This window comes from Barbus barbus, assembly GCF_936440315.1.
Source record: "Barbus barbus genome assembly, chromosome: 30".
In the NCBI taxonomy this organism is placed as follows: Eukaryota; Metazoa; Chordata; class Actinopteri; order Cypriniformes; family Cyprinidae; genus Barbus; species Barbus barbus.
Window position 1 is genome coordinate 4999481 of NC_136758.1, and position 27642 is coordinate 5027122.

The window sequence follows — 27642 nt, forward strand, 5'->3', positions numbered from 1 at the left end:
TCAAATTTATTAAATGGATGCCACCTTATTGGGACAATAAAGCCCTCCCTACACCTACCCTAACCCTACCCGATACTTATTTTTACGATATTTTAAACTTTTTGATTATTTACTTCATTTTTATTGAAAATAAATGCGATATGAGATTTGAAAAGGGAGAAAAAATTTTTTGGCAAAAGGTGGGCTCGACTCGGGTCGATCGCGTAAAAAAGCATACACCTTGCCATCTACGCCACTGAAACTGATATTGAACTAACTTCTTTTTTTAATTGTTGACTAACCCAATCACACGTTAGTGGGAGGAGTTATTGTAAATGGCCTTTGCCAACAAGAAGGGCTATTTGCACTTAGTGTGAATAGACACTCCGTTACTTTTTCCCCATTTATTGACTGACAGTGCGCTGTGTGAGCATGCTGTTACTATAGATCTAAATGTGAATGTGCATGAACTCATCCCACTCGCAAAAAACAGATTTAGTATTCATCAAAATGAATTCAAACAGTGAAATGCAAACTCAGAATATGATGCAAACTGCAATAATTAAATGTTAAACAACACAAATATATCTAATCCCATTTTATTAACCAATGTCTTTGCTGCTGACCTTTGATGATCCAGTTCAAACATACTAAGCAAAAATTACTTTAGATAAACTAACAATTGTACTTCATTGTTTTTTTATTGCCGAAGAGTGTTAAACCTTCTTATCCTGAGTTTTACTTTACAGACATGAATTTACTTTTCCTTCACAAGATACAGGGCTTTTACATTTGTATTAATGTAATTTCTTGTATTAAAAACAATCAAGCCCTGCTCATATTTAAAAAGTAACGCAAGAGTAACGTAACGCATTACTTTCCATAAAAAGTAGCTAAGTAACATAATTAGTTACTTTTTTAAGGAGTAACGCAATATTGTAATGCATTACTTTAAAAAGTAACTTTCCCCAACACTGTTTATTTCACTACTCTAACACAATACTAAGCTAAATGACACAAAACAGAATACGTAAACACACACACACACATTGCAGGCAATTAATTGTTTTGATCTGAAGAGTTTTAGGTTCTAATGCTCATTTTCAAGAATGCTCTAACTTCAACCTGAGGGAAATCACAGCATGGAACTTCACTATCTTTACTCTTAAAGATGAATACAACCAGTTTCAGCAGAATTAGGAAGTATTGTTTGATTTACTTGCTTTCAGCTAAGTTTCCATTCCTTTGCTGTCCCGAGGGAGTCCCGGTTTGGATTGACGGCTGATGTGTCGCCACTGGGGAACCCCTCTCGCAATTGGCTGGTTTCTCTGTGAAGTGATGACGCTCTCAGGAAGTTGGTTTCAGTTCTTTGGTTTCTGGTGTTAAAGTTTCTGGTGAACAAGTTTCGCTGTTCAGTGCTCGGCCATGATGTTAATGGCAGGAAGCGCTTAGCAGCGCAATCGGAGCAGGAACCTAAGTTCAAACAGCGTGTGAGCAAGCAGAGAGAGACGAGCGAGCTAGCTACACAGTTGGGTGCCTGTCTTCAACGGGCCGATTTGGGATCCACCCACGGGCGACTGACCCAATCGGATTCTTCCTGTGGGGCGGAGCCCCGCCATGCACAGCTTCTTTCCATGCATACATTGTCTGTTCAGTTATTTTATCACATGAAGAAATTATTGACCGCAGATTTCTATTCGTATTGTAATCATACATTGATGAGAAAAGACAATTCTCATCCACACCAGATTACTGCTGATGAAATCTGCTTTCATTCGAAATCAAACACCAAGTATTTTGTATACCCAAAGTATATCAATTGTATCTATTACGCGGTTAAGCCACAGATGAAACAATCCTTAATTCTAAATAATCACACCAAGCATGTGAAACTAAACAACAGTGATCGGGAAAGTTAGACATCAAAAGATTACAACAATACCATAGATTCCAATAACACAGCAAGCTTATAAATGACATGTAAACAACCTTAATGTATATCGTAAATATATTGTATATATTGTTTTTGAGCATATTGATTCAATAGCCGAAGCAATTATAATTTGTCCCTTTTAAACTGTTCTAATTCAAAGGTTTGAGTCTCTTTGTCTGTTAAGTTTGGAATGTGGAGAGAGAGAGAGGGGTGGTCCGGGGGTCACGAGTGTTCCGTTGGACACGCATCTGGAGATTTTCTTAGCTGGACGTGTGTCGTAAATGCATCATTGAATTACTGCGTTAATGGTCAGGAAATCAGGGAGGGTTTGTTCCAGATGACAAGGTCTTTGCCCTGTTCGACTTTATTTATGATAAACCCGGTCGAACACTGAAGGTTCTCTTCTTTAAAGACATCCAGATGTTCTTCTCAAATATATTCCCTGTTTTTATGGTCTCAGGAGATAAGACGATGGTTATCCTCTTAGACAGGGAAGCGTTAGGCTTGGTCACTTTCGGACTGATAGGAGGGAATCGCCTGAGTTTCCTCTTTGGTATGCACAAGCCCAATTGTTTGAGTCTTGGTTCAATAAGACTCTACAATTACAACTTCTGCCTCAAACTCTTACTTTGCTACTTATTAATACTTAGTAAAGTAGTTGTTAAGTTTAGGTATGGGGTACGATTAAGGGATCTAAAATATGGTCATGCAGAATAAGGCTATTAATATGTGCTTTTTAAGTACTAATAAACAGCCAATATGCTAGTAATATGCATAATAATAAGCAACTAGTTAATAGTAAGTAAAGTGCTACCAAATTATTTTATTCTATTGTCATTCCAAACTTGTGGAGTCTTAACCATTTCAAGCTCCAAAAAGGGTGTAAAGATAGCGTAAAACTACTACATACAGCTGAGGTGAACCGTCAGGACCCTCTAGGCCCTCAAAGAGGGCCTAAACTATAGTAAAAACAATATTTACAATTTTTAAAATAAATTTAAAATGATAAACTTTTAATTAATAAAAAGTCATAATTTCTATTTTTGTTTAATCAAATCATAATTTGAAAATCATCTAAATAAAATAAATACAATTTCTGTAGAAATAAACTCTTCAATTCTGCCTATTCATTGAATGGGTTAAATGAACGACGCCAATTTTCTCCATATTTGAATATTTCCGCCTAGCGTTAGCCTCTGTGATTGGTGGTCCAGCTATGAAATGGTAAATCAATGTGACAGAAAAAATGACCAATCATATCTTTCCTCTAAATAGGTCGGCCTTATTACTAACTTTGACAAGTTCCACCCACTGTGGGGATCTCAAAATATTATTTAATGCTTAATATGCTAAATAACAATAATATGCTAAATAACAATTTAATAACACTGCTTGTTTGTCATGAAGTGTCTGTCGTTAATTTGTTTTGCTGTGAACACTGTCATGTATTGGTTTAATTTAAGCATTACATTTGTTGGTTTTGTGCACAGACTGATTGTGTGCTAATGCATTTCTAATAAGGATTTTTATTTGACTTAAATTTAGCTATGTTTTATTTTGGTGATTTAGTTTTCTAGTTACATTTCTGAAAGACAAGCTCAGTACTGTGCCCCGTCTAGAGCAACTCGCACACATGGGACGTGTCGCGTTTAGTTTAAGGTGGCAGTCCAAAACATTTCATCTATTCTCCAAACAGTCAAAAGTTCACTTCAGGAATGAGCAAGTGGTGTCAATGAGTTTGAAGTTCGGTGATCGAAAAGACAGAGCAAACGGAATGTTGTATGAAGCAAGGGCCTTATTAGTGCCACAAAAAAAAAAACGTTTCACTGAAAAATGCTCAATACACAATCTTCCAGTCTAAGATGAAGTTATTACATGTATTAACAATAGTTTAGGACAAATATAATGTAATTTAATGGAAAACTATGCATTATAAAGCAGTGTTAATAAGCATAGCAGTAACCAACGAAACACTATCATTGCTGTTCCATAAGCACCGCTTGCTGAATCATTCAGTCCCATCTGCTGTTTGTCCTAAGCTTCATTTTATGTGCATCTTTGTTCTATTTCTTCAATTGTGCTATTTCTTGTAATATGTTCATTTGTTCAGTCGATTTTGATATTCTAGGTATTATCAAACGGCCAGAGTTTTGAGAACGCAGCGGACGTGGAGGACTATAATGTGATAAGAGCTCGCTCAAGTACTGAGGAGTTAAGCCATTCAGGGCTTTATAAGTAATAAGATTTTAAAATGTATACAATGTTTGATTGGGAGCCAGTGCAGTGTTGACAGAACCGGGCTAATATGGTCATACTTCCTGGTTCTAGTAAGGACTCTAGCTGCTGCATTTTGGACCAACTGTAGTTTGTTGATCAAGCATGCAGAACAACCACCCAGTAAAGCATTAAAATAGTCTAACCTTGAGGTCATAAACGCATGAATTAGCATTTCTGCATTTGATGTTGAGAGCATAGGTCGCAATTTAGATATGTTTTTGAGATGGAAAAACGCAGTTTTACAGATGCTAGAAACATGGCTTTCAAATGAAAGCTTGCTATCAAACAGCACACCTAGGTTCCGAACTGATGAAGAAGAATTGACAGAGCAGCCGTCAAGTGTTAGATAGTGTTCTAGGTTATTACATGTGGGGTTTTTAGGTCCGATAATTAACACCTCTGTTTTTTCAGAATTTAGCAGTAAGAAGTTACTCGTCATCCAGTTTTTTATATCGACTATGGATTCCGTTAGTTTCTCAATTTGTTATGTTTCACCGGGCCGTGAAGAAATATAGAGCTGAGTATCATCAGCATAACAGTGAAAGCTAACACCATGTCTCTTGATAATATCTCCCAAGGGTAACATGTAAAGCGTGAAAAGTAACGGCCCTAGTACTGAGCCTTGAGGTACTCCGTACTGCACTTGTGATCGATATGGTACCTCTTCATTCACTACTACGAACTGATGGCGGTCAGATAAGTACGATTTGAACCATGCTGAGGCACTTCCACTAATGCAAACAGTCTAGTCTATTCAAAAGAATGTTGTGGTCGATAGTGTCGAACGCAGCGCTAAGATCCAGTAGAACTAATAAAGAGATGCAACCACGATCAGATGATAGAAGCAGGTCATTTGTAACTTTAATGAGAGCAGTCTCAGTACTATGATACGGTCTAAATCCTGACTGGAATTCCTCATAGATACCATTTTTCTCTAAGAAGGAATATAATTGTGAGGATACTACCTTTTCTAGTATCTTTGACAGAAAAGGGAGATTTGAGATCGGTCTGTAAATAACTAGATCTTTGGGGTCAAGTTGTGGTATTGTAGTTGTATGGATTAATGTTACACTACCCCATTGACTTTTTGGAGCTTGAGACTGTTACACCCCATTGACTTTATTATTGTTTCAGCTGTTTTTGTACAGACATTGTTCATATATCTAGTTTTGTGTTCCAAAATTACATGTCAGGTGTTTTAAAGGTGCCATAGAATGGAGATTTACCTTGGCATAGTTGAATAATAAGAGTTCTGTACATGGAAATGACATACCGTGAGCCTCAAACACCATTGTTTCCTCCTTATGTAAATCTTGAGACCACTGAAAAAGAGGAGAATCCCAACATAATACCAACTGTGACGTTACAGTCGGGATCATTAATGTTTAAGCCCCCAACATTAGCATAACGTAAACCAGCCCATGTTTTAGGCCAGCTGGACCTGCACAGCCGAATCATCAATGCAGTGTTGTCAGATATTGCTATTAAAACAAACAAAAACCGATAAATAAATAAAAATACACCAAAATAATTTCAATTCTTTTGCAGTTAAGATGAGAAAGATATCGCTGACCCTAAACTGCAACCTCCTACTTTATTAACTTTCTAAAATGTAAAAAAAAAGTGGAAAAAACAAGTCCAAAAACACTTATATCAGCTGGATCTGGCAACACAGAGGCTGCGTCTGCGCCCTCACTCACAACTCTCTCTCAAGCCTTGTTCACTCCACCAGCATCTCACAGCAATCATGTTCATACCACTGACGCTAAACATTCTTGCAAAATCTCTCAGAATCTGTATCTTCGTCTGATACGGTCTCAAACATATAAGGTTGGATGCCTAATCTCTCCATCATTCACGTCGGACAGTAGAGATCTGTTAGGTGTGTGAGCTACTGAATTGAGCCACGCTGTGAAACAGCCAATCAGATAAGAGCTCCACATTATTATTATTCATGACCTTTCCAAATAAGGTAATAACAGACCATTTCATTCTAGGGACAAATCCTAGGGTTGTAAATGGACATGTAAAACCGTTTCTGGAGAATTTTTGCCCTTACCTAAGCTTTAAAATATTGTATCAATGCATTCTATGCCACTTTTAAAATGCTGACAGACTTTTAATTTTTGGTGGGAACCATTGGTCTACCTTTAATTATAACAGTTATTTGTATTATATCTCAGATGGTAATTATTCATGATTTGCATTTTCTCATTGTCTTGTGTTTAGGTGTGTCACTGGCAGGAAAAAGGGCTGTGGTAATTGGCCGCAGTAAGATTGTTGGTGCACCAATGCATGACCTTCTCCTTTGGAATCATGCAACTGTACTGACCTGTCATTCAAAAACTGCAGACTTGGCCTCTGAGGTGAGTTTTTAAGCATTGTTTACACAAATATTCTGCAAAAAATTTAAACATTAGAATGTTTAGACATTCTATTAACTATAAGTAACTTTGCAACAACATGTCAACAAATTCTCATTAATTTGCAACTACATGTCTACTAACTCGGAGTAGACCGTTAGGTTAGGTTTTGGGTTAGTAGAATAATTTGACACATACTTGCAAAGTTTCTCCTGGTCAGTATATTGTATGTTGTGGACCCGTCAAAATAAAGTGTTAGAAGATAGCAGACAGTCTACTAATACTCTAATGACTGCTAGTTGACATGTAGTTGCAAAGTTATTTACTGTTAGTAGAATGTGAAAGTGGACTATCAAAATAAAGTGTTACCAAAATGTTATATTGGCAAAAATCACAAATCCAGTGGTTTTATATGGGCAAATTTCAATATGTAAACACACTGTCCACATTTTAAAATACTAAATGGTGCTACTGATGTTTGTCTACTCGGTGTCTAATAGGGAGTGCTACAAAAAAAAAATTGTTGTGGACTGTACTGTATTTGTGTTGTAGGTGGGAAAGGCAGACATATTGGTGACTGGGATTGGTAAACCAGAGATGGTTCGCGGAGAGTGGCTGAAGGATGGTGCCATTGTCATTGACTGTGGTATTAACACCATCACAGGTATGTAGGTTGCAACAGATGCACTTTAAATGCAGTTTTTCAGTTGGAGTATACCATGTTTTCAACTTAATTTACAAAGATATAATTTTTTCGGTCAGATGTTTCCTGCTTTTCCTGCAATTTGTCTAATTTGTGATGTCACAAAAAAAGCTTTGAAACAAGTAATGCATGTGTGCTAAATTGTTTTGCTACTAATTTTTTATTTTGTTGTAAATGAACATATGAAAGATGTTGCACAATTACTGAAATGTGAAAAATACATGTAATCGCACAAAATGGCTGAAAGTTGATTTAAAATCTTAAGAGGACATTTTCTCAAAAACAGCCACCGTTTAAATGATATCTTGACAACTGTTTAAAATGGTAACATGCTGATATAAATAGAAAGCATATGTTTTCATTTAATGCATAGAACTCTGCGTATGGGTATGAATATCCTTTACATGGCACACCAGGTCAAGCAGCAGGCTTCCAACCTAAGACTAGAAACATAATTGTGACCTTGGATCACAAAACCAGTCATAAGTGTCAATTTTTTAAAATTGAGATTTATACATCTTCTGAAAGCTGAATTAATGAGCTTTCCATCGATGTATGGTTTGTTAGGATAGGATAATATTTGGCCGAGATACAACTATTTGAAAATCTGAAATCTGAGGGTGCAAAAAAATCTAAATGCAGAGAAAATCGCCTTTAAAGTTGTCCAAATTAAGTTCTTAGCAATGCATATTACTAATCAAAAATTACGTTTTGATATATTTATGGTAGGAAATTTACAAAATATCTTCATGGAACATGATCTTTACTTAATATCCTACTGATTTTTGGCATAAAAGAAAAGTCGATAATTTTGACCCATGCAATGTATTTTTGGCTATTGCTACAAATGTACCCTATCGACTTGCATCCAGATGTCTCTGACATTACACCAGACAATTTGTTATACAATTTATTATTGCTGTGAACATATGGACTATTCACCATGTGCTTAAGCTATCAAGACACAAAAACAATTACAGTATTTCAAGATGTGCTGCACAATCAATTATGATCGTTCAAGATTAGCTACTGTTCAGACACTCTTACTCAATGTCTGTGCTTTCCCATAATTTCTTTTGTACTTTATCTAAACATTTTAATTCCATTAAATCAACATAGTGCTTAAACGACAAAGTTTGGCACCAATGCTAAAACTAGAAATGTCAAGACTGGAATACTACTACAAGCCAGCAGTTTACATTCCTGAGACAGGAAAACACAGTAGTGATGGTAACACTTAAATATAGGGACCAGTTCTCACTATTAGTTGCTTATTAGCATGCATATTACTAGTATATTGGCCATTTATTAGTATGTATATAGCACACATTCTGCATCCTACCCAATGCCTAAATGTAACGACTACCTTACTAAGCAGTAATTAGGAGTTTGAGGCAAAAGTTAAAGTTAATAGTTAATTAATAGCTAGAATTGAACCTTAAAATAAAGTGTGACCGTAGTAATAAGTACTAATAAACAGCCAATATTCCAGTAATATGCATGCTAATAAGCAACTAGTTAATAGAGAATTGGTCCCTAACTAAAGTGTTACGCTATTTTCTGGTTGCATAGCACATTTCATACACAGTGGTAATTGAAAGTGCTTTACAGAAACGCTATGTAAATAAACTTGCCTTGTCATGTCTTTTATTGAACGCATCTCATTAAACATTCACAGTGTTGTCATTACCTGTCTGGATGATCCACAACTGTTTTATAATTTTGAGTTTGAGTTATTCATCAGTCTTGAGCAGTTAATCTGTTCACTGTTCTTTAGAGAAATTCTCTTGGTCCAGCACATTCTTTGGTTTCCCAGCATGTTCTTTATATTTTGAAACCTTTAAGACGGATGTTTTATGGAATGTGTTCAATAAAGACATATAGTATTAAGTCATGTAGCTTTCAGACTTGGAAGGATTGTTTAAAATGTGCACTAGTAACTCGGGTGAACCTGTAAAATCCATGGTCCAGAAACATAGTCATTCAGTCACTTAAATTTTATCTCAGACAGCAGCAGGCCAAGTGGGAAGAGAATTGTTGGAGACGTTCACTATGACTCTGCTAAAGATAAGGCTGCATTTATTACACCTGTACCTGGAGGAGTCGGTCCAATGACTGTTGCCATGCTCATGCAGGTACATTATTCCCGTTTCTAATTGAAGTGACGCTTGTAATTGTTGTTGGTTTTTTTGTAATGTTTACTTTTTATTACGGTGGCCGAGAGAGCTCAACGCGCTGCAACTTCAGAAAACACATGCAAATAGAAAAAGCACCAGCAAATCAATAAAACATCATCAGTTTCACAGCAGATGCTGCAAATGCTCACAACACAAACAAATAAAGAATTTTATTTGCAGTGCGTTTCTTTATTTGGTTGTATTGTGAGCATTTGCAGCACACGTGTTGTCAAATTGAAGTTGTTTTCTTAATGCCTTATTTTTTTTTCTTGCAGGCATTTTTTTCTATTTGCAGCGCGTTGAGCTCTCTCGGCCACCGTATTTTAAAGATGAATTTTTTCCCGTTTAATTCCCCTAGCAACACTGTACCCTTATCAAATATGAGTATCTATCCGTCCGTCCGTCGATTAAAAAATTTAATCGCGTTAATCACAGTCCTGGATTGTGATTTAACCATTAATGTGATCACGATTAATCACAAATTTAAAATACTAGGATTTACCTGTAAATGTGTTGAAATAAAGGAATGCATGACAAACTAGTTTAAGGAAACATAACCTTTCACATCTCTGCCAGCATGAGATATAATCCTTATTATTCTTTTGTTTTAATTCAGCCATTATCAGCCTTTATACTGACAATAAAACGTTTACCAAGCCACATCGCTTCAATCCCAGAACACATTTACCCAACTATTATCAAAAGTATTTCTAAATAAATACAACAAAACATTTTCTTGCGACCTTACGTGAAGTATTATGACGAAATGCATTATGAAGAAGAATTAGACCGGTTCTGCAGGTGCATTAGAGCTAACATTAGCATCATGCTACATAAGACAATTTATTAGATTAATAATACACTTTTACTCAGAACTCACTTTAAACCACCATCGAGTGTTTGTAATAACTTCCTTTTGCGATCACGTGTGTATATATACACTTTGGGCAGCTGCGGTATATTATAAAAGTAGCCCAAAAAACCACAACCCACGACTCTATAATTTTTCCTGCGACTGTATTTTCAAAATAGCCCAATTGTGCGGGAAAACCGCGACCCTAGCAACACTGGTTCACTGCACCCTTGTCATATGAGTATACATCTCTCTCTCTCCCCCTCCCTCCCTCCCTCCCCGCGTTCGCTTCACTTTTGTCGAGCCCGGCGCCTTATAATCACACAATCCCTGCGTCCCAATGTGCAAAATTATTGCCAGATACTTAGTGGTCCAAAAATTGGACTGGCAAAGCAAACGCAATATGTTCAGTTCCTGGAAGGGGATATCTCCTGAACCATTCATTATTAAATTGTCCTCATATGATTTACTATTGAGTTTTCAGGAGATTTTACACTTAATCTGAAATATTATAAATCAGCAATTCCTAGGCAATTCAATATTTGCTTTTCATTTCTCAGAACACAGTTCTAAGTGCCAAGCATTTCCTTCAAGCACAAGAACCTGGGAAGTGGAACATAAATTACACCCAACTCAACCTGCAACGGCCTGTTCCAAGGTTAGATGCATTTTTCTTTTTTAGCTATGCACAAGACACAAACACAAAATTGCAACAGCAGCCAATGTGGTTCAGTGAGTGTGATGATATCTGATGATAGTTTACAGTCACCATGCACTGTCAAGCTAAAAAAAAAAAACTGTTCTAAAACCATATAATAGCTCCTTAAATCAGTTACATGGCCTCGGCAGACTTAGACTACATAAGTTGTGTGCACTACTTTCTGATTATTTTTGGCATTGATTTTCGGTTATGAACAACTTGAAGTAAACAGCTGTTTCAATAGTATCATTTTTGTTCTTGCCATTGTAATTTGTTTGTTCATTTTTCATTATGCAGTGATGTCACTATCTCTCGTTCCTGTGCACCTAAACCCATTGAATGCCTTGCTAAGGAAATTGGTCTTTTCTCGGATGAGGTTGAGCTCTATGGCAGGACCAAAGCCAAAGTCCAACTAAAAACGATTGATCGACTGCAGGCTCAACCTGATGGCAAATATGTGGTTGTTACTGGGTAGTTTTTCTTTTTCTCAGTCTCCAAGTATTCTATTTCATATAGATGAAAATGAAATTCACACCATGTAAGGTATTGATACTTGTGCTGAGAAGTAACATTTTGTTTAATGTAGAATCACTCCGACTCCTCTGGGTGAAGGAAAGAGTACAACTACAATAGGGTTGGTTCAAGCACTTGGGGCTCATCTGAAACTGAATGCGTTTGCATGTGTGCGCCAACCATCACAAGGTCCAACATTTGGCATTAAAGGCAAGTAATGCTGATAAGACAATAGTAATACCATATATGACTGGATACCTCTAAAGTGGTTTTATCAAACAACGTGCAAAAAGGTTTGGTATATCAAGTTTTGTTTACTAAACTTTTGCAAAGGAAGTAATTTCTGTACAACTTTTTTTTTTTGGTCAATTTTCATAGAAGTGAGAGAAACTACAGAAAATTAAGTTCCTACCTTATCTCTTATATCTATAGGTGGTGCTGCTGGTGGGGGCTACTCGCAAGTTATTCCCATGGAAGAGGTATTTTTTTGCCTCAGATTCTTGTTTGATTAATAATGCTGTATAAAAACATGTATTTAGTGATTGTCTTATCTTCTCAGTTCAATCTTCATCTGACTGGGGACATTCATGCCATCACAGCAGCCAATAACCTGGTAGCTGCTGCAATTGATGCTCGTATGTTCCATGAAGCCACTCAGTCTGATAAGGTATTGTCTGTCTTCATTCATTTATTGGATCCCTGATATCGCATTCTGATGCGGTCAGGGATTAATTTTTATTGTTAAATTAAGACTGCCAGTTAATTAGCATATAATTAATTAGACAAAACATTAACTAATCATATTAATTGTATATCTATATTTACAGATAAAACTCAAATGCTCTGAAGAAAGAAATCAATAATATTACATTTTTGCTGATACATTTACTTGAGATATTGGATATGATTGGTTAGTGTTCAGAGAATGTCTTTCATGCTATTAACATATTATACTAATAAATCACAGATTCTTGAGAAGTAGGACAAAACAGGGTGCAAAATTGAAAAATTACTCATACAAATGAAACTACATTTATGTACTAAGCTACCGCGCTATGCTTTGATGCAACCTCACAACTTTTCTCTTTTTTTTATCAAAATGTGCTTTTTACCTTGGACGGTGTAATATAATTGTAACTTTATCTTTAACAGCAATCAAAATGTTTTTAACATTTCCAAACACTATTTTCTCTCATCTCAGAACAGTATGTCTTCTGTGCATCTGCTAAGGTAACTTAAAAACAGCTAAATGAACTAATAAAACAATTAGTCGTTACTTCTACCCATTTACATTTAATAGGATCTTAAAATTCAGATTTAAACATCTTAACAAATGATCCAAAAATTATCAGAACTCCTATATGATCTGAATACAAACTAACTAGATTATGTATAGATATGTTTTATCCAGTGATATGTATGAGGCGCCACGTAGGATTTAAATCAAACTTCGCTTATCAATACATACATAAAACACGTGCATATACACCTATAAATTACTCACACATACATGTATACTATTGGATGTTCAATATATATATGCGCGCATACACACATAATATATATATGTGTGTATGCGCGCATATATATATATATATATACATATATACACATACATATATACACATACATATATACACATACATATATACACATACATATATACACATACACATATATATATATATTTTTTTTTATTTTTTATTATTATTTATTTTTTTATTTGGCCAAAATTAATTATTCCATTGGACTATATGCTTCTGTCCTCAATGTATGTCCCAGTCAGTATTCAAAGTGTTGCCTTAAAAATTTTATTCCCCTTTTTAGTCCGTTATCAAACACTGACAAAATTCATTATCCCCATGTTTCTTTATCATGGACAGTTTTCTAAGCAGAGCTGTTTTGTTGCTTTTATACAAGACATTAAATGTGGACCTTGTGTGGCGATCCTAGTGTTACGATGGCTTAATGCTGAGAAAATGAGCATTTAAATGTGCCCCTGCACCAGTGTAAATTATTATATTATCTGAATCACATTTTAAGAACTGCTTATCCTGCAGTGAAAGTCCATATCAACAGCTAAATATCATTCTATCATTGCACTAGGCTCTATTTAATCGGTTGGTGCCCTTGATTGAAGGTCAGAGGAAGTTTGCCGTAGTTCAGATCAACAGACTTGAAGTAAGAATGTTTGTTTGTTTTGTAATTTTATATCCTCCTCTCTAAGATTTACATTAGTTTTGCTCTTGCATTGTCTTGCTTTCTGTAAATTTAATATTTGTGATGTTCCTTGTACTAATAGAAACTAGGTATAAAGAAAACGGACCCCAGCACATTAACAGAAGAGGAAATTGCACGCTTCGTCAGGCTGGACATTGACCCTGAGTCCATAACTTGGCAGCGAGGTGTGATAGAATGTGTATTGTTGTTTTCACTGTTCTTATACTATAGAGATAAATGATCTGAAATTAAAAAGTGCATCTTTAATACTAGAACATTTGTGTAGATTGCTGTTAATTTTGATTTTACTGAAAATTATACGTGTACAGTACATGCACATTTGGGTGAAATGTAAATCTTCTTACATTTTTTATAGTGCTGGACACAAATGATCGGTTTCTGAGAAAAATCACCATTGGCCAATCTCCAACTGAGAAGGGCTTCACCAGAACTGTGAGCATCACACATATTACCACATATTTTTTTACATACTGATGAATAAGTAGACTCAAGAGATTTGATTATTTAATTTTATAAAGCCTGTCCAAAAATAAACTGCGTAACATTTATAAAGTCAAAGATGGTTATAGCTTCTAATAGGCAAATGATTCAGGCCATTAAACCAGCTTTTTTGTTAGGAGCAAAGTACTTTATGCACAAACACTGTTCAAATATTGTTTGTTCAAACGTTATGTTTGTCTAGCCAGACACAGCACTCATGCCGTAAGACACTGCAATGGCCAAAGATGTCCACCTGATTTGATTAATACATGCAGCAGAAGAAATATATTTTTGTGTTCTTGTTCAAAGAACTTATTAACTTTTTAATAGCTCAGAAGTTACAAGTTAACATTTATTTCTTTCCCATGTGGACCATGGGAATATGTCTTGTCTTTCTGCAGTTTGGCGCAGTAGCAGATGTTATCAGTCGGTTATCATTGAACTGTCAGGAATCTTTTACCTTGCTATCCTATGTTCACTGAGGGTATAAATAAAACTGACTTGACAGTTGAAACAGACAAAACATGCATGTTCAATCAGTTGTAATGACAAGGAAACCAAAGCATTTATCTTATTCTGTTAGCAGGCAATGCCCAGTAACTTTTTTTTTTTTTTTTTTTTTGCAGGCCCAGTTTGACATCACTGTAGCCAGTGAGATTATGGCAGTTTTAGCTCTCACCATCAGTCTGGCTGACATGAAGGAGAGACTTGCAAAAATGGTGGTGGCCACCAGTCGCAGTGGTCAGCCTGTCACCACCGAGGATTTGGTGTGTTGCTGTCATGTCTCATTTTATCTCAAATGAAAATGTCTAGATGTTCATCCTGTGTTGATTCTGTAGTGTTTGTGTCTTAGGGAGTGTGTGGAGCTCTGACCGTACTCATGCGAGATGCCATCAAGCCAAACCTCATGCAGACACTAGAGGTGAGAGGAATTGTCCTAGGTTATGTATATGTATAAGTTAATTTGCAAATCACCTAGAACTAAATAGGCCTTCATAGATAAATTATTCCTTATTCATGCTCTACTCAACCAGTTGCTTAAATCAATTTCCCAGCTGTTTTCTTGTCACTTCGTTCTCTGGTGCTTTAGAGGTGTGTCTTAAGTCTTTGTATGAACAATTTTTAGGGAAACCCTGTGTTTGTTCATGCTGGACCCTTTGCAAACATTGCACATGGAAACTCTTCAATCTTGGCAGATAAAATTGCTCTGAAACTAGTTGGACCTCAGGGATTTGTGGGTAAGTTAAACAAATAAAAGCCACCTTTTTGTTATTGGCATAATTTAAATCTATCTGTAAAGTGAAGCACCAGTATAATTGACTAACTTTGTAACTAAAGTTGTTTAACTAAAAAGGTAACAATTTAGTTTAAAAAATCATTGTTAATTAGTAATGTATGTAAATTAGAGTTAGGGTTAGGAAAATTATTTGTTTATTGATTTTCATAATTATGTAATTTTTTTTTTTTTTTTTTTTTCCTTTTTGCAAAAAAAAAGCTGCAAATAAACACCCATGTGACTTTAAATCAGTATACGGTATACAGACTTCAGTATATTCTATGTAGTATACCATGTGTGTCCATGTTGCACCATGACTTTGGAACTAGTATCGGTTTACTGTCAGCGACTCACAGAACAATGCTGTTCACATCTGGTAGAGACAGGGTGTTAAAGTATTTATGGGACATTCATATTTACAAAATTGTGCAAAAATGTAATTGTTTGGTTGTCTTGGATCCCATCAGTGTGAATTCCTAAAGGGTTTATTGTTGTTTTCTGCCAGTCACTGAAGCAGGTTTTGGAGCAGATATTGGAATGGAGAAATTTTTCAATATCAAGTGTCGCTATTCTGGTCTCAAGCCTCATGTTGTGGTCTTGGTTGCCACAGTTCGAGCACTTAAAATGCATGGAGGTGGTCCAACGGTAAGTCTGGGAATACAGCACAGTAATGTGTTTACTTCATGTAGATTGAATCATGTAGATTGTCATTTTCTCCCACTTAAACATATATAAATTTGTACAGGGAGTTGATAAATGTGCATTGCATCTTTTCTGTAGGTCACCGCAGGCACGCCTCTGCCAAAAGAATATATTGAAGAGGTACTGTAAGATCGTTTAATGGTTTTTCTTGCTAGTCTGTGATCTTTATAGATAATGGAGTCTAGTGATGCAAGTAGCTAAAAACTGTAGGTGTTTTTTTTTCCACTGGTAAACTTTTTCACCGGTAGTGTGTACCATTACCATATGTATAAATACAGTTTTGGGACTGGCAGCTAAAGTGAATCACAGGAGTCACTCCAGAACTTGGGGAAGTCGTGGCCTAATGGTTAGAGAGTCGGACTTGTAATCCGAAGGTTGCGGGTTCGAGTCTCCGGCCGGCAGGGATTGTAGGTGGGGGGAGTGAATGTCCAGCGCTCTCTCCACCCTCAATACCACGACTGAGGTGCCCTTGAGCAAGGCACCGAACCCCCAACTGCTCCCCGGGCACTGCAGCTTAAAATGGCTGCCCACTGCTCCGGGTGTATGTTCACGGTGTGTGTGTGTTCACTGCTGTGTGTGTTCACGGTGTGTGTGTGTTCACTGCTGTGTGTGTGCACGTTGGATGGGTTAAATGCAGAGCATATATTCCGAGTATGGGTCACCATACTTGGCTGAATGTCACTTCACTTCACTTCAGAAACACTTGTGGTACTGATAAAGTTGGTTTGAACTCTTGCAGAATCTGGCTCTGCTGGAAGCTGGCTGTAGTAACATGAAGAAGCAAGTGGAGAACGCTCAGCTTTTTGGGGTTCCAGTAGTTGTGGCTGTCAATGCTTTCAAGTAAGACGGCACCTGCTGATTAAACCTGCACAATACAGATTTTTAAAATAAATACATCAGCTTTATGCAGAGTAGGTCAAGTTAAGGTTTTTTTTAATGTCTATCAAAATTACTAGAGCTTTGTGTACTGACTAGTTTGTTGCTATTATACAATAGTTTACGATGGACAGAAATAGTTAAAAAATGTAACCCAAAAAAATCTGTGTGGAGCCTTAACATCTTTGTCAATACTGCTGCATGGGTGGCCCCGCAGACTGGTTTTACTTTTCATTGCTTTTTAATAGGGCTTGTGCTAATAGAATTAATTCAATGAATTTACTCTCTGACCAGTATGTTCATTTCATTAGGAATTTTCATACAGTCAGAACAAATAAAAAATCTTAAATTACCACCTTTGTGGTGCATGTCAGTACAGCCACAGTTGCTTGGCACGACGTCTCTCTAAACACAAGGAACTATAGAGCCATTCCCACAGGGCATGCTCTTGCATTGAAAGCACAGTGGTTGTCTAGTAAAAAAATGCAGTTGTCTCAAGATACAGTTTTCTCAAAACACAATTAATTTGAACTACTTCTAGAGTATTTAAGCCAATATGAAGTCTTCTGAAACCCTACAATAAGTTGTGAGGAAAATACATAAGTAACACTTTTTAACTAGTTGCTTATTAACATGCATATTACTAACATTGGCTGTTTATTAGTACTTATTTAGCACATATTAATGCCTTATTCTATATGACCATATTCTAGATCCCTAACCTGTTTGACTGCGTGACTAGATTCATTTATTTGAGTAAAGTGCTTGGGAGAGATATTGAGTATCATTTGGGAACTGAGTTTCCAGACCATGTTAATCAAACTGCTGTATAGCTCATGTGCCATTCAAACTGAATCTTGCCATCTCATGTATGCAGGACAGACACAAAGGCTGAACTGGATCTGATCTGTAAACTAGCCAAAGAGGCAGGAGCATTTGATGCTGTGCATTGTTCTCACTGGGCTGATGGGGGCGCTGGTGCTGCAGATCTGGCTAGAGCAGTGCAAAAAGCAGCAGACTTGCCCAACAGCTTCAAATTTCTTTATGACATTGAGGTAATTTGCAGGGTGGCATATGTTACACAATATTAGAGGGTTTACTCTGCAGTCATACTTTACAGATGTGCACATTCATAAAGTTTGCTAATTCATTTCTCTTACACTTGCCTATTCTTGAGTTACCTATTACCTATCTTACAGTTACCTATTGCAGACAAGATCAGAATCATTGCGCAGAAGATCTATGGTGCAGATGACATTGAACTTCTTCCAGAGGCTCAACACAAGGTGGACCTGTACAGCAAACAGGTATGAATAGTGCATTGATTGTCGCCTGTAAAGTAAAGCAGAATAGACCACTATTAAAGACTTCTATGACTCGTTTCCACAATTATTAACATTGTAATTTTTTGGGGTATTTACCACTGTTGACGTTTCTCCCCTTCTGAGAACCCTGCAAATGTGAAAAGGATCCATTATACTTAAAAATCAACAAGAAGGTAGCTAGCCGCACACTGAATCCAGTACAGACTGAAAAAGTTTAGCAAAACTTTCTTCTTTTTTTTTGTAAATTACATTGTGCAGAGTGCATGTGAATTAAAAACACGAGCATTCAGACATTGCAGCACATTGCTATCTTCAGTGCTCGCTTTACAACAGACATTCACCCTTTTTCTAGTTGGATTAACAGTTAAGGGCAATCAGCTGATTTCAATTATCACAAGTAGACCTCAGTTATCACAAGCAGAAGTCCAAAGAGAGTCTGGTCATTAACATACAGTGCCCTCCATAATTATTGGAACAGTAAAGACAAAAATTGCTCTGTTGCCTGTGGAGTCAAGACATTTGCAAATATGATTAAAAGATGAATATGAGAAAGCTACAGAATGTCACATTTTATTATTAGCCGTTTCAACACATACATGTTTTACCAAATAAAAAGAACAGCACTTTTAGAGTTCATCCCACTCATTGATGTGAGCATAAGTATTGGGACAGTTGAACATAAGGCAGATAGAAAAGATTAAAAGCTATTATTTAGTTACAGATCCCTTGCACACAATCACAGCAGTGAGTCTGTGACCCATAGACATCACCAGACTCTTGGTCTCATCCTTTAAAATGCTTTTCCCAGCCTTTAATGCAGCCAATCCCAGTTGTTGCTTGTTTTGGGGAGTTTCTGCCTTTACTCTCCTCTCCAGCTGGTGAAATTCATGTTCAATCAGATTTAAATCTGGAGATTGACTTGGGCAATCTAAGACTTTCCATTTCTTTGCCATTATAAATTCCTTGACTGAACTGGCAGGGTGTTTTGGGTCATTGTCCTGATGCAATATGAAGCACTTCCCAATGAATCTGGTGGCATTTTCTTGAATATTGGTAGGCAAGATGGTTTTGTACCCTTCCAAATTCATTCTGCTACTGTCATCAAGTTTATATAGCGCTTTTAACAATACAGATTGTGTCAAAGCACTTAACAGTATCAAATTGTAGGATAGAGTGTCAGTAATGTATAAAAATAAGATTAAACACTCAATTTTCAGTTAAAGGCATTTCATTATTGAATTCAGATATGTCTGTCTAGATCAGTTTAGTTTAAATAGTATCTGTGAAATCAAATTGACGATAATCACTAGAAATTGTGTTCAGTTCAAGTTTATTTGTATAGCGCTTTTTACGATACAAATCATTGCAAAGCAGCTCTACAGGAAATAAAGTTTCCACAATATATTTATATATTGCAGAACCTTAATATATTTAACTTATGGCAAAATTTGGTAATTGTGTGTCCCCAACTGAGCATGCCAGAGGCGACAGCTGCAAGGAACCAAAACTCCCTCTGTGACAGAATGGAGAAAAAAAACCTTGGGAGAAACCAGGCTCAGTCAGGGGGCCATTTCTCCTCTGGCCAGGAGATAATTGTTTATTTGTTATATAATTGTACATTTGTTGTAAATGTATTTATTTCTATTTTATATTGTTGCCATTTCTAACAATAATAGTATTATGTAGTTGGGTATTTTATTATATTTTTAGCTATTTTCTTTTATTTTTATTTTTATTGTATTTAAGTCGAGGTCTTCACTGGGGATATGTCCCGGCCTCCGCCGACGATCAGGGAGACATCATCTCCCGGTGCCGATCCACCATCTGATCTGGACACGGACTGAGAAACAGAATAAGAAAGAAACAGACAAATATTAGCGTACATGCCATTCTTCTTACGATGTAACGAGTACATTGTGTGTTATGGGGAGTGTTCCTGGTTCCGGTTGATCTAAGTAATGCAGCCTAACAATCCTTTAATGTATTTGAAGCGTATTAGTGTGTTGTGTAAGCCAGGTTAAAGAAATATATCTTTAAACTAGATTTAAACTGATAGAGTGTGTCTGCCTCCCAAACAACGTAGATTGTTCCAGAGTTTGTGTGCTAAATAGGAAAAGGATCTGCTGCCCGCAGTCGATTTTGATATTCTAGGTATTATCAAATGGCCAGAGTTTTGAGAACGCAGTGGACATGGAGGACTATAATGGGATAAGAGCTCGCTCAGGTACTGAGGAGCTAAGCCATTCAGGGCTTTATAAGTAGTTAACAAGATTTTAAAATCTATACGATATTTGATAGGGAGCCAGTGCAGTGTTGACAGAACCGGGCTAATATGGTCATACTTCCTGGTTCTAGTAAGAACTCTAGCTGCTGCATTTTGCAGCTGTAGTTTGTTGATCAAGCGTGCAGAACAACCACCCAATAAAGTATTACAATAGTCTAACCCTTGAGGTCATAAACGCATGAATTAGCATTTCTGCATTTCACATTGAGAGCATAGGTCTTTTTGAGATGGAAAAACGCAGTTTTACTGATGCTAGAAACATGGCTTTCAAATGAAAGATTGCTATCAAACAACACACCTAGGTTCCTAACTGATGAAGAAGAATTGACAGAGCAGCCGTCAAGTGTTAGATAGTGTACTAGGTTATTACATGTGGGGTTTTTAGGTCCGATAATTAACACCACAGTTTTTTCCGAATTTAGCAGTAAGAAGTTACTCGTCATCCAGTTTTTTTATATTGACTATGCATTCCATTAGTTTTTCAATTTGGTGTGTTTCACCGGGCCGCGAAGAAATATAGAGCTGAGTATCATCAGCATAACAGTGAAAGCTAACACCATGTAAAGCGTGAAAAGTAGCGGTCCTAGTACTGAGCCTTGAGGTACTCCGTACTGCACTTGTGATCGATATGATACCTCTTCATTCACTGCTACGAATTGATGGCGGTCAGATAAGTACGATTTGAACCATGCTAAGGCACTTCCACTAATGCCAACAGTCTAGTCTATTCAAAAGAATGTTGTGATCGATGGTGTCGAATGCAGCGCTAAGATCCAGTAGCACTAATAAAGAGATACAACCACGATCAGATGATAGAAGCAGGTCATTTGTAACTCTAATGAGAGCAGTCTCAGTACTATGATAGGGTCTAAATCCTGACTGGAATTCCTCATAGATACCATTTTTCTCTAAGAAGGAATATAATTGTGAGGATACTACCTTTTCTAGTATCTTTGACAGAAAAGGGAGATTTGAGATCGGTCTGTAATTAACTAGATCTTTGGGGTCAAGTTGTGTTTTTTTTTTAATGAGAGGCTTAATTACAGCTCAATTTCAATTTGAAGGTTTTGGGAAGTCCATAGTTTGTTACATTATCAAGTTTTCTGCGCTGTTGGATATGCTGAGGAATTGAGATAAATCAGGAAGATTACTTACAAAGCAGTCTTTTGTGGTAGAAGTGATGGTTCTACCATACTTGTAACAAGGAGTAGAATTTACAGTTTTAGCTATATGGAGTTTACACAAGACTAGATAATGATCTGAGATATCATCACTTTGCTGCAGAATTTCAACACCACTAACATCTATTCCATGTGACAGTATTAAATCTAGAGTATGATTTAGACAATGAGTAGGTCCTGAAACGTGTTGTCTAACCCCAATAGAGTTCAGAATGTCTATGAATGCTGATCCTAATGCATCTTTTTAATTATTGGCATGGATATTAAAATCGCCAACAATTAAGACTTTATATGCAGCCAGTACTAACTCAGATAGAAAATCAGCAAATTCTTTAATAAAGTCTGTGTGGTGGCCTGTATACAGTAGCCAGTACAAACATCACAGGAGATTTATTATTAACACGTGTTTCTCTAGATAATGTTATACGCAGCACCATAACTTCAAACGAGTTATACTTCAAGTCTGCCCTCTGAGAAATACTGAGAATATTGATATAAATTGTAGCAACATCTCCCCCTTTACCTTTTGGACGTGGCTCATTTTTATAGCAGTAATCTTGGGGGGTGGACTCATTTAAAGTAATGTATTCATCTGGTTTTAACCATGTTTCTGTCAAACAGAGTTATGATCATTGATCAAATCATTTACAAAAAGTGTTTTTGTAGAAATGGACCTTCAATAAGCCAGGTTTTAGCAATTGTTTCTCTGTATTGTAAACATGATGTTGTTGAACATCAATTAGATTGTTACTCTTAATTTGGTTTGGGCGTTTTCTGTATTTTCTAGTTCGGGGAACAGACACAGTCTCTATAGTGTGATATCTAGGTCAAGTCACCTTTATTTATATAGCGCTTTTAACAATACAGATTGTGTCAAAGCACATAATAGTATCAGATTGGAGAATATAGTGTCAGTAATGTATAATAATAAGATTAAACACTCAATTTTCAGTTAAAGGCATTTCATTATTGAATTCAGAGATGTCATTGTCTAGCTCAGTTTAGTTTAAATAGTATCTGTGAAATCAAATTGATGATAATCGCTAGAAATTAAGTTTCCCCAACTGAGCAAGCCAGAGGTGACAGCGGCAAGGAAGGAGGTGAAGGAGTCTCTATGTGCTGAAAATTAACTGACTTCTGTGACGTGAGGCGGCTAGCAGACGGTCGGTTTAGCCAGTCTGTCTGCTTCCTGATCTGGGCCCCAGTTAGTCAAGTACGAACTCTAAGACTATGTGCCATATTTCTAGAGAGAAGAGCAGCACCACCCCAGGAGGGATGAACACCATCTCTTTTCAACAGGTCGGGTCTGCCCCAAAAACTTGTCCAATTGTCTATAAAACCTATGTTATTCTGCGGGCACCACTTAGACATCCATCCATTGAGTGACAGCAGTCTGCTATGAATCTCGTCACCCGGAAGCAGGAAGGGGACCAGAGCATATTACAGTGTCTGTCATCGTACTTGCAAGTTCACACACCTCTTTAACATCATTTTTAGTGATCTCCGTCTGGTGAAGTCGAACATCATTAGCACAGACGTGAATAACAATCTTACTGAATTTACATTTAGCATTAGCCAGCACTTTTAAATTTGCCAAGATCTCAGGCGCTCTGGCTCCCGGTAAACAATGGACTATGGTGGCTGGTGTCTCTATTTTCACGTTCCGTACAATAGAATCGCCAATAACCAGAGCACTTTCATCAGGTTTCACAGTGGGTGCGTTACTGAGTGGGGAGAACCTGTTTGATGATCTAATCGGAACGGAAGAGCGGTGTTTTGACTCGTGACTATGCCGCCTCACTGTCACCCAGTTGCCCTGCTGCACGGGCTCTACCGGAACCGAACAATGTACAGGACTCCAAAGCAGTATCTACAGCCCTCTGTCAGCCTAACTATATCCCTGAATTTATCACATGTGAATCCCTCATCACGGACAGAAAGAGATAAACTATACATGTGACATGAAGTGCAAATAACAAGAGAAGGAGAAGCCATTACTCACCTTGATAGAGGAATGATTTACTTACCACTGTGTTGTTTGAACTCGTGAGTTCAAACGGAGCAAGAAAAAAGAAAACCATAATGGGCGCGAATAGAAACGGGAGTGGAAACGCGAATGACAACCTAACGGCTAACGAATGCTAACGCATGGCACATGCATTGCACTCGCGGTTTTAGATTAAAAGCGAACGATCAAATTAGTCAGATTAGTTTGATAGATAATATCAGAAATATGGAGGGAATTAAGTTATATTTTATCACTTTAAACAACAGAGTGATGGTAAAATTCAGCAGAAAGCGAAGCTACACGAAGCTACAATCGCAAACCTCTCATCATACATTAAGCCTGTATATATAACTGTATAAACACTGTATATGACGCAGAATATTACAAGTATAAAGCTACAATAGATGAAATAACATGGAATTCTATTTATTTAATCTGTTGTAGCTGTATACTTCTAATTTTCTGAAGATAGCAATGAAGATAGCACCCAACCATACTTTCTGCACAATGCAATTTATAAAATAAAAAATGTTTTGCTGGACTTTTTCAGTCTGTATTGGATTTGTTGTGCAGCTAGCTATCATTTTGTTTGTTTTCAAGTATTCCCTTGGCTCTATGCACCTGCAATAAAAGGACTGCTTTTTTCCTATTTGGAACACTACAATTTTTCTTTAGTTTTTAAGGATCCATTATACCCCATTTTGTACCCCCATCATGGCTGATAAACAGGGGTTGGATTGTGGATGTAGGACTGGGGGGTGTGGGGAGTCTGAACCTGGAATATTTGTGTCTCATTACAGATCCTTAAACATAAGGTTGCCATTACATTTATAAAGCTGTTTTGTCTCCCTCAAGGGTTTTGCAAGTCTACCCATATGTATGGCAAAAACTCATCTGTCTCTGTCACATGATGCTGAAAAGAAAGGTGTGCCTACTGGATTTGTTCTTCCAATTCGTGACATTCGTGCCAGTGTAGGGGCAGGCTTTCTCTACCCTCTGGTTGGCACAGTAAGTAGATTTTTATTTTAAAATAATTGGAAAAAATAACAAGGATTTTCCTGATAGTTTAAATACCTTGTATTCATTTGTTCATTCATTCATTGCAGAAAGAATCAACAATTATGTAAAAAGAGTAGAAATTGTGGTACCATGTAAAATAAATGTTCTTACTTTCTTTATTATTTATTTATCTATTGTTGCAGATGCCGACTATTCCTGGCCTTCCTACTCGTCCATGTTTCTATGACATTGATCTTGACACTGAGACTGGAGAGGTTCATGGACTTTTTTAAGTTTTTTGGGGTATGTATTAATCTGTTTTTTTTTAAATGTAATGCATTGTGGCTGTAAAACAGTTCATCTTTTAATACAGCTGTAAATAATTATTTTCTCGTTTAAGATCACATTTTGTGGCAGTCCACATAGGATTCCTTCCACTGGATTAAAGAGCTCAGTCTTCCTCTGAGATCAGAGGTTGTTATTTCTAACCGAACAGATGTGCTGTCATAACTTTTGATATTCTGATCTATAACATTCGTCTAATTTTCCTAATGAAAATTTCTAAGAAATATTTGTATTAAACTACACTACAATACACTACTACACTGAGCAAAAAAGAAGAAAAAAGAAAAAGAAAATAAATTGTCCATTACATGATCTGGTCTAAATATTGGTCTTGGTCAAGTTGTTTTTGTTTGTTGTTTTTTTTTTTTCAATTAATTGTCATTTCTAAACTAATTTTGTAGATTAGTAATTGTGCTATTTCTGTTAATAACGGTTTTCAATCTATAGGGTTTCTATCAACATTTTTTGTTCGCTTGCCAAGTGCCAAGCATAAGTAAAAACTGAGTAAATAAGTGTAAATAAAACTTACTATTGACTGGTAAGTCTATGCTAACATTTGTCAGATACATATTTTTGATTCTGTTTGAATGCATTTACCTTGTGAATACAAATTCAAATAAACTGTAACTGAGCCTCAGAAACAGTCTACTTAATCTGTGTGTGTAATGCCCGATTCTGATTTGGGACATTTTTCCCTACAAGAAATATCAAGAAATAGCTTTTTAAACAAAAAGTCTCCAGTTACTTTCTATTTAGTCTCATTTCTATCTAGGAGAAACATTCAAGGAAGAGATTTCATTCCTGTTTTTATTTTTTACTTTAGTACTTCTAGTTACCCAAATTAAGTGCTAAGGTCATTTGAGATTCAGTAAGTATACGTTTTGACAGAAAAAAGACAGTTGAAGGATCTAACATTCAGTTTTTCTTACATATTTATATAGCCTATATTTTTATCTAAAATTTTGATGTTGAAAAAAGTCACATGGGTTTTTGTTTCTCTTAAAGTATACCTAGCTGTTTTGTCTGAATGAGGCTGTCAGCATTAAAGATATTAAAAATAGAAATTCTGTAATACTTAACCAAAATGTAAACGATAGTGTAAAAAAAAACAATTTCCAACAAGTTCCAACATTGAATATGAATGCTTTTTGCTTGCTTATGCCAAGATATTGAAGATCCTAAATTGTGAACAGTTTTTGATATTTTGAATGCTATTTATTTATTACCTAGCCATGGTAACAGCAAAACAAGTGAAACCAGGAGTGTTTGTTATTGTTTACTGGTTTCCACATGAAACGACTCAAATTAGGCCATTCTCCAAAAGAGTATTCTCTTCAGTAAAGTCTTGTAAAAAAAAATATTATTTTTTTCAACTTTGCCTCTTTTTTCCAAAACTTTACACACAAATCCAAGAATTGCATATACACAAAATGCTAAATGCCTCGCATCTCTTGCAAAATGAAGCACTGCATTCAAAATATCACAAGCACATCTCAAAAGAAAAACATTTGCAAACACTTTTGTCATAGTATTAATTCCTGTTAGTTTTTTGTGTTACATGTTCTTAAAAAAAGTGTTGTATGAAAACTGAGTCAAAGGCTGAGAATTATTGTATGGTTTTGCAGATTTGGTGTGTGGTTTTGGTGTTTGAGTGTCAGGTTTCAGAAATTGTGTGACAATTAAAGATGTGTGTAAGCAGTTGAGAAAAACTGTAAAACGAACTGTTGTATTTGAACATTTATGATGTGTATTGTGGACACTCTAGTGTGGTTCAGCTTTAAAAGCAGCAAAGAAGAAATATTAAGTCCACCTGTTACACTGTTAATTGTTCTGCTTTTTGCTGAACTTAATTACCCTTAATAGTCAAGCATGTCTTTCTCAATTTAGTACATTTTTGTGACTAGGATAAAAGCATTGAAGGGAAGTTTTAAATGGTGAAATGTTTTTGCGGTAGATAATCTAATTGAGTACAAGTTGGAAACTTGTCTGAATGAAAAAGGATGAAAAAGAATGGCAGGCATGTGAGAGAGAGTCCTGCCATTTGATAATCAAAGTCTTGGGATGAATAATGTGATGCCTTTTTGAGCAACAGTTCAGGTAAATGAGATCAGAGAAAAATAAATAGTTTTTTTACTGAGCTCTGTTGGAAGTCAAACATAGTCTAGTAAATAATTTGTGCGTTGTCGAATTGTTCAAAGAACATTTAAACTCGGAGCTCAATGAAATTGTGCAGTGGGTTAAAATTCAATTCAAGATCAAAAGAGATGGTTCAAAAAATTTAAACATTTAAATAAATCCTACATGCGGATTCACAAACTCAGTGGTCAAAAACATCTAATTCAGGGATGTTAAACTTGTTCCTGGAAGGCCACGGCCCTGGGGCCTATACCATGAAGCCGGTGTAGCTGGCTTGCCAGGTAAGTTTCA

The 27642-nt window shown here is 36.4% G+C and overlaps 1 protein-coding gene across 1 annotated transcript in view; it reads left to right on the top strand.

Annotated features, from left to right (window-relative positions):
* The window catches only part of LOC306850788 (C-1-tetrahydrofolate synthase, cytoplasmic-like), a 35691-nt gene extending 9835 nt beyond the window's left edge, over positions 1 to 25856 (top strand). The window contains exons 7-28 of the mRNA XM_079386649.1: positions 6419 to 6555; positions 7105 to 7216; positions 9263 to 9390; positions 10846 to 10943; positions 11283 to 11456; positions 11572 to 11708; positions 11931 to 11977; positions 12058 to 12165; positions 13605 to 13679; positions 13801 to 13903; positions 14095 to 14171; positions 14846 to 14986; positions 15073 to 15141; positions 15346 to 15457; positions 16001 to 16140; positions 16276 to 16317; positions 16937 to 17037; positions 17951 to 18128; positions 18273 to 18380; positions 24727 to 24879; positions 25074 to 25173; positions 25271 to 25856. Coding sequence (XP_079242775.1) covers positions 6419 to 6555; positions 7105 to 7216; positions 9263 to 9390; positions 10846 to 10943; positions 11283 to 11456; positions 11572 to 11708; positions 11931 to 11977; positions 12058 to 12165; positions 13605 to 13679; positions 13801 to 13903; positions 14095 to 14171; positions 14846 to 14986; positions 15073 to 15141; positions 15346 to 15457; positions 16001 to 16140; positions 16276 to 16317; positions 16937 to 17037; positions 17951 to 18128; positions 18273 to 18380; positions 24727 to 24879; positions 25074 to 25163 — 2330 coding nt within the window. The 3' untranslated portion in view covers positions 25164 to 25173; positions 25271 to 25856. The remainder of the gene's footprint in view (positions 1 to 6418; positions 6556 to 7104; positions 7217 to 9262; positions 9391 to 10845; positions 10944 to 11282; positions 11457 to 11571; positions 11709 to 11930; positions 11978 to 12057; positions 12166 to 13604; positions 13680 to 13800; positions 13904 to 14094; positions 14172 to 14845; positions 14987 to 15072; positions 15142 to 15345; positions 15458 to 16000; positions 16141 to 16275; positions 16318 to 16936; positions 17038 to 17950; positions 18129 to 18272; positions 18381 to 24726; positions 24880 to 25073; positions 25174 to 25270) is intronic.
* Positions 25857 to 27642: the final 1786 nt, after the last annotated feature.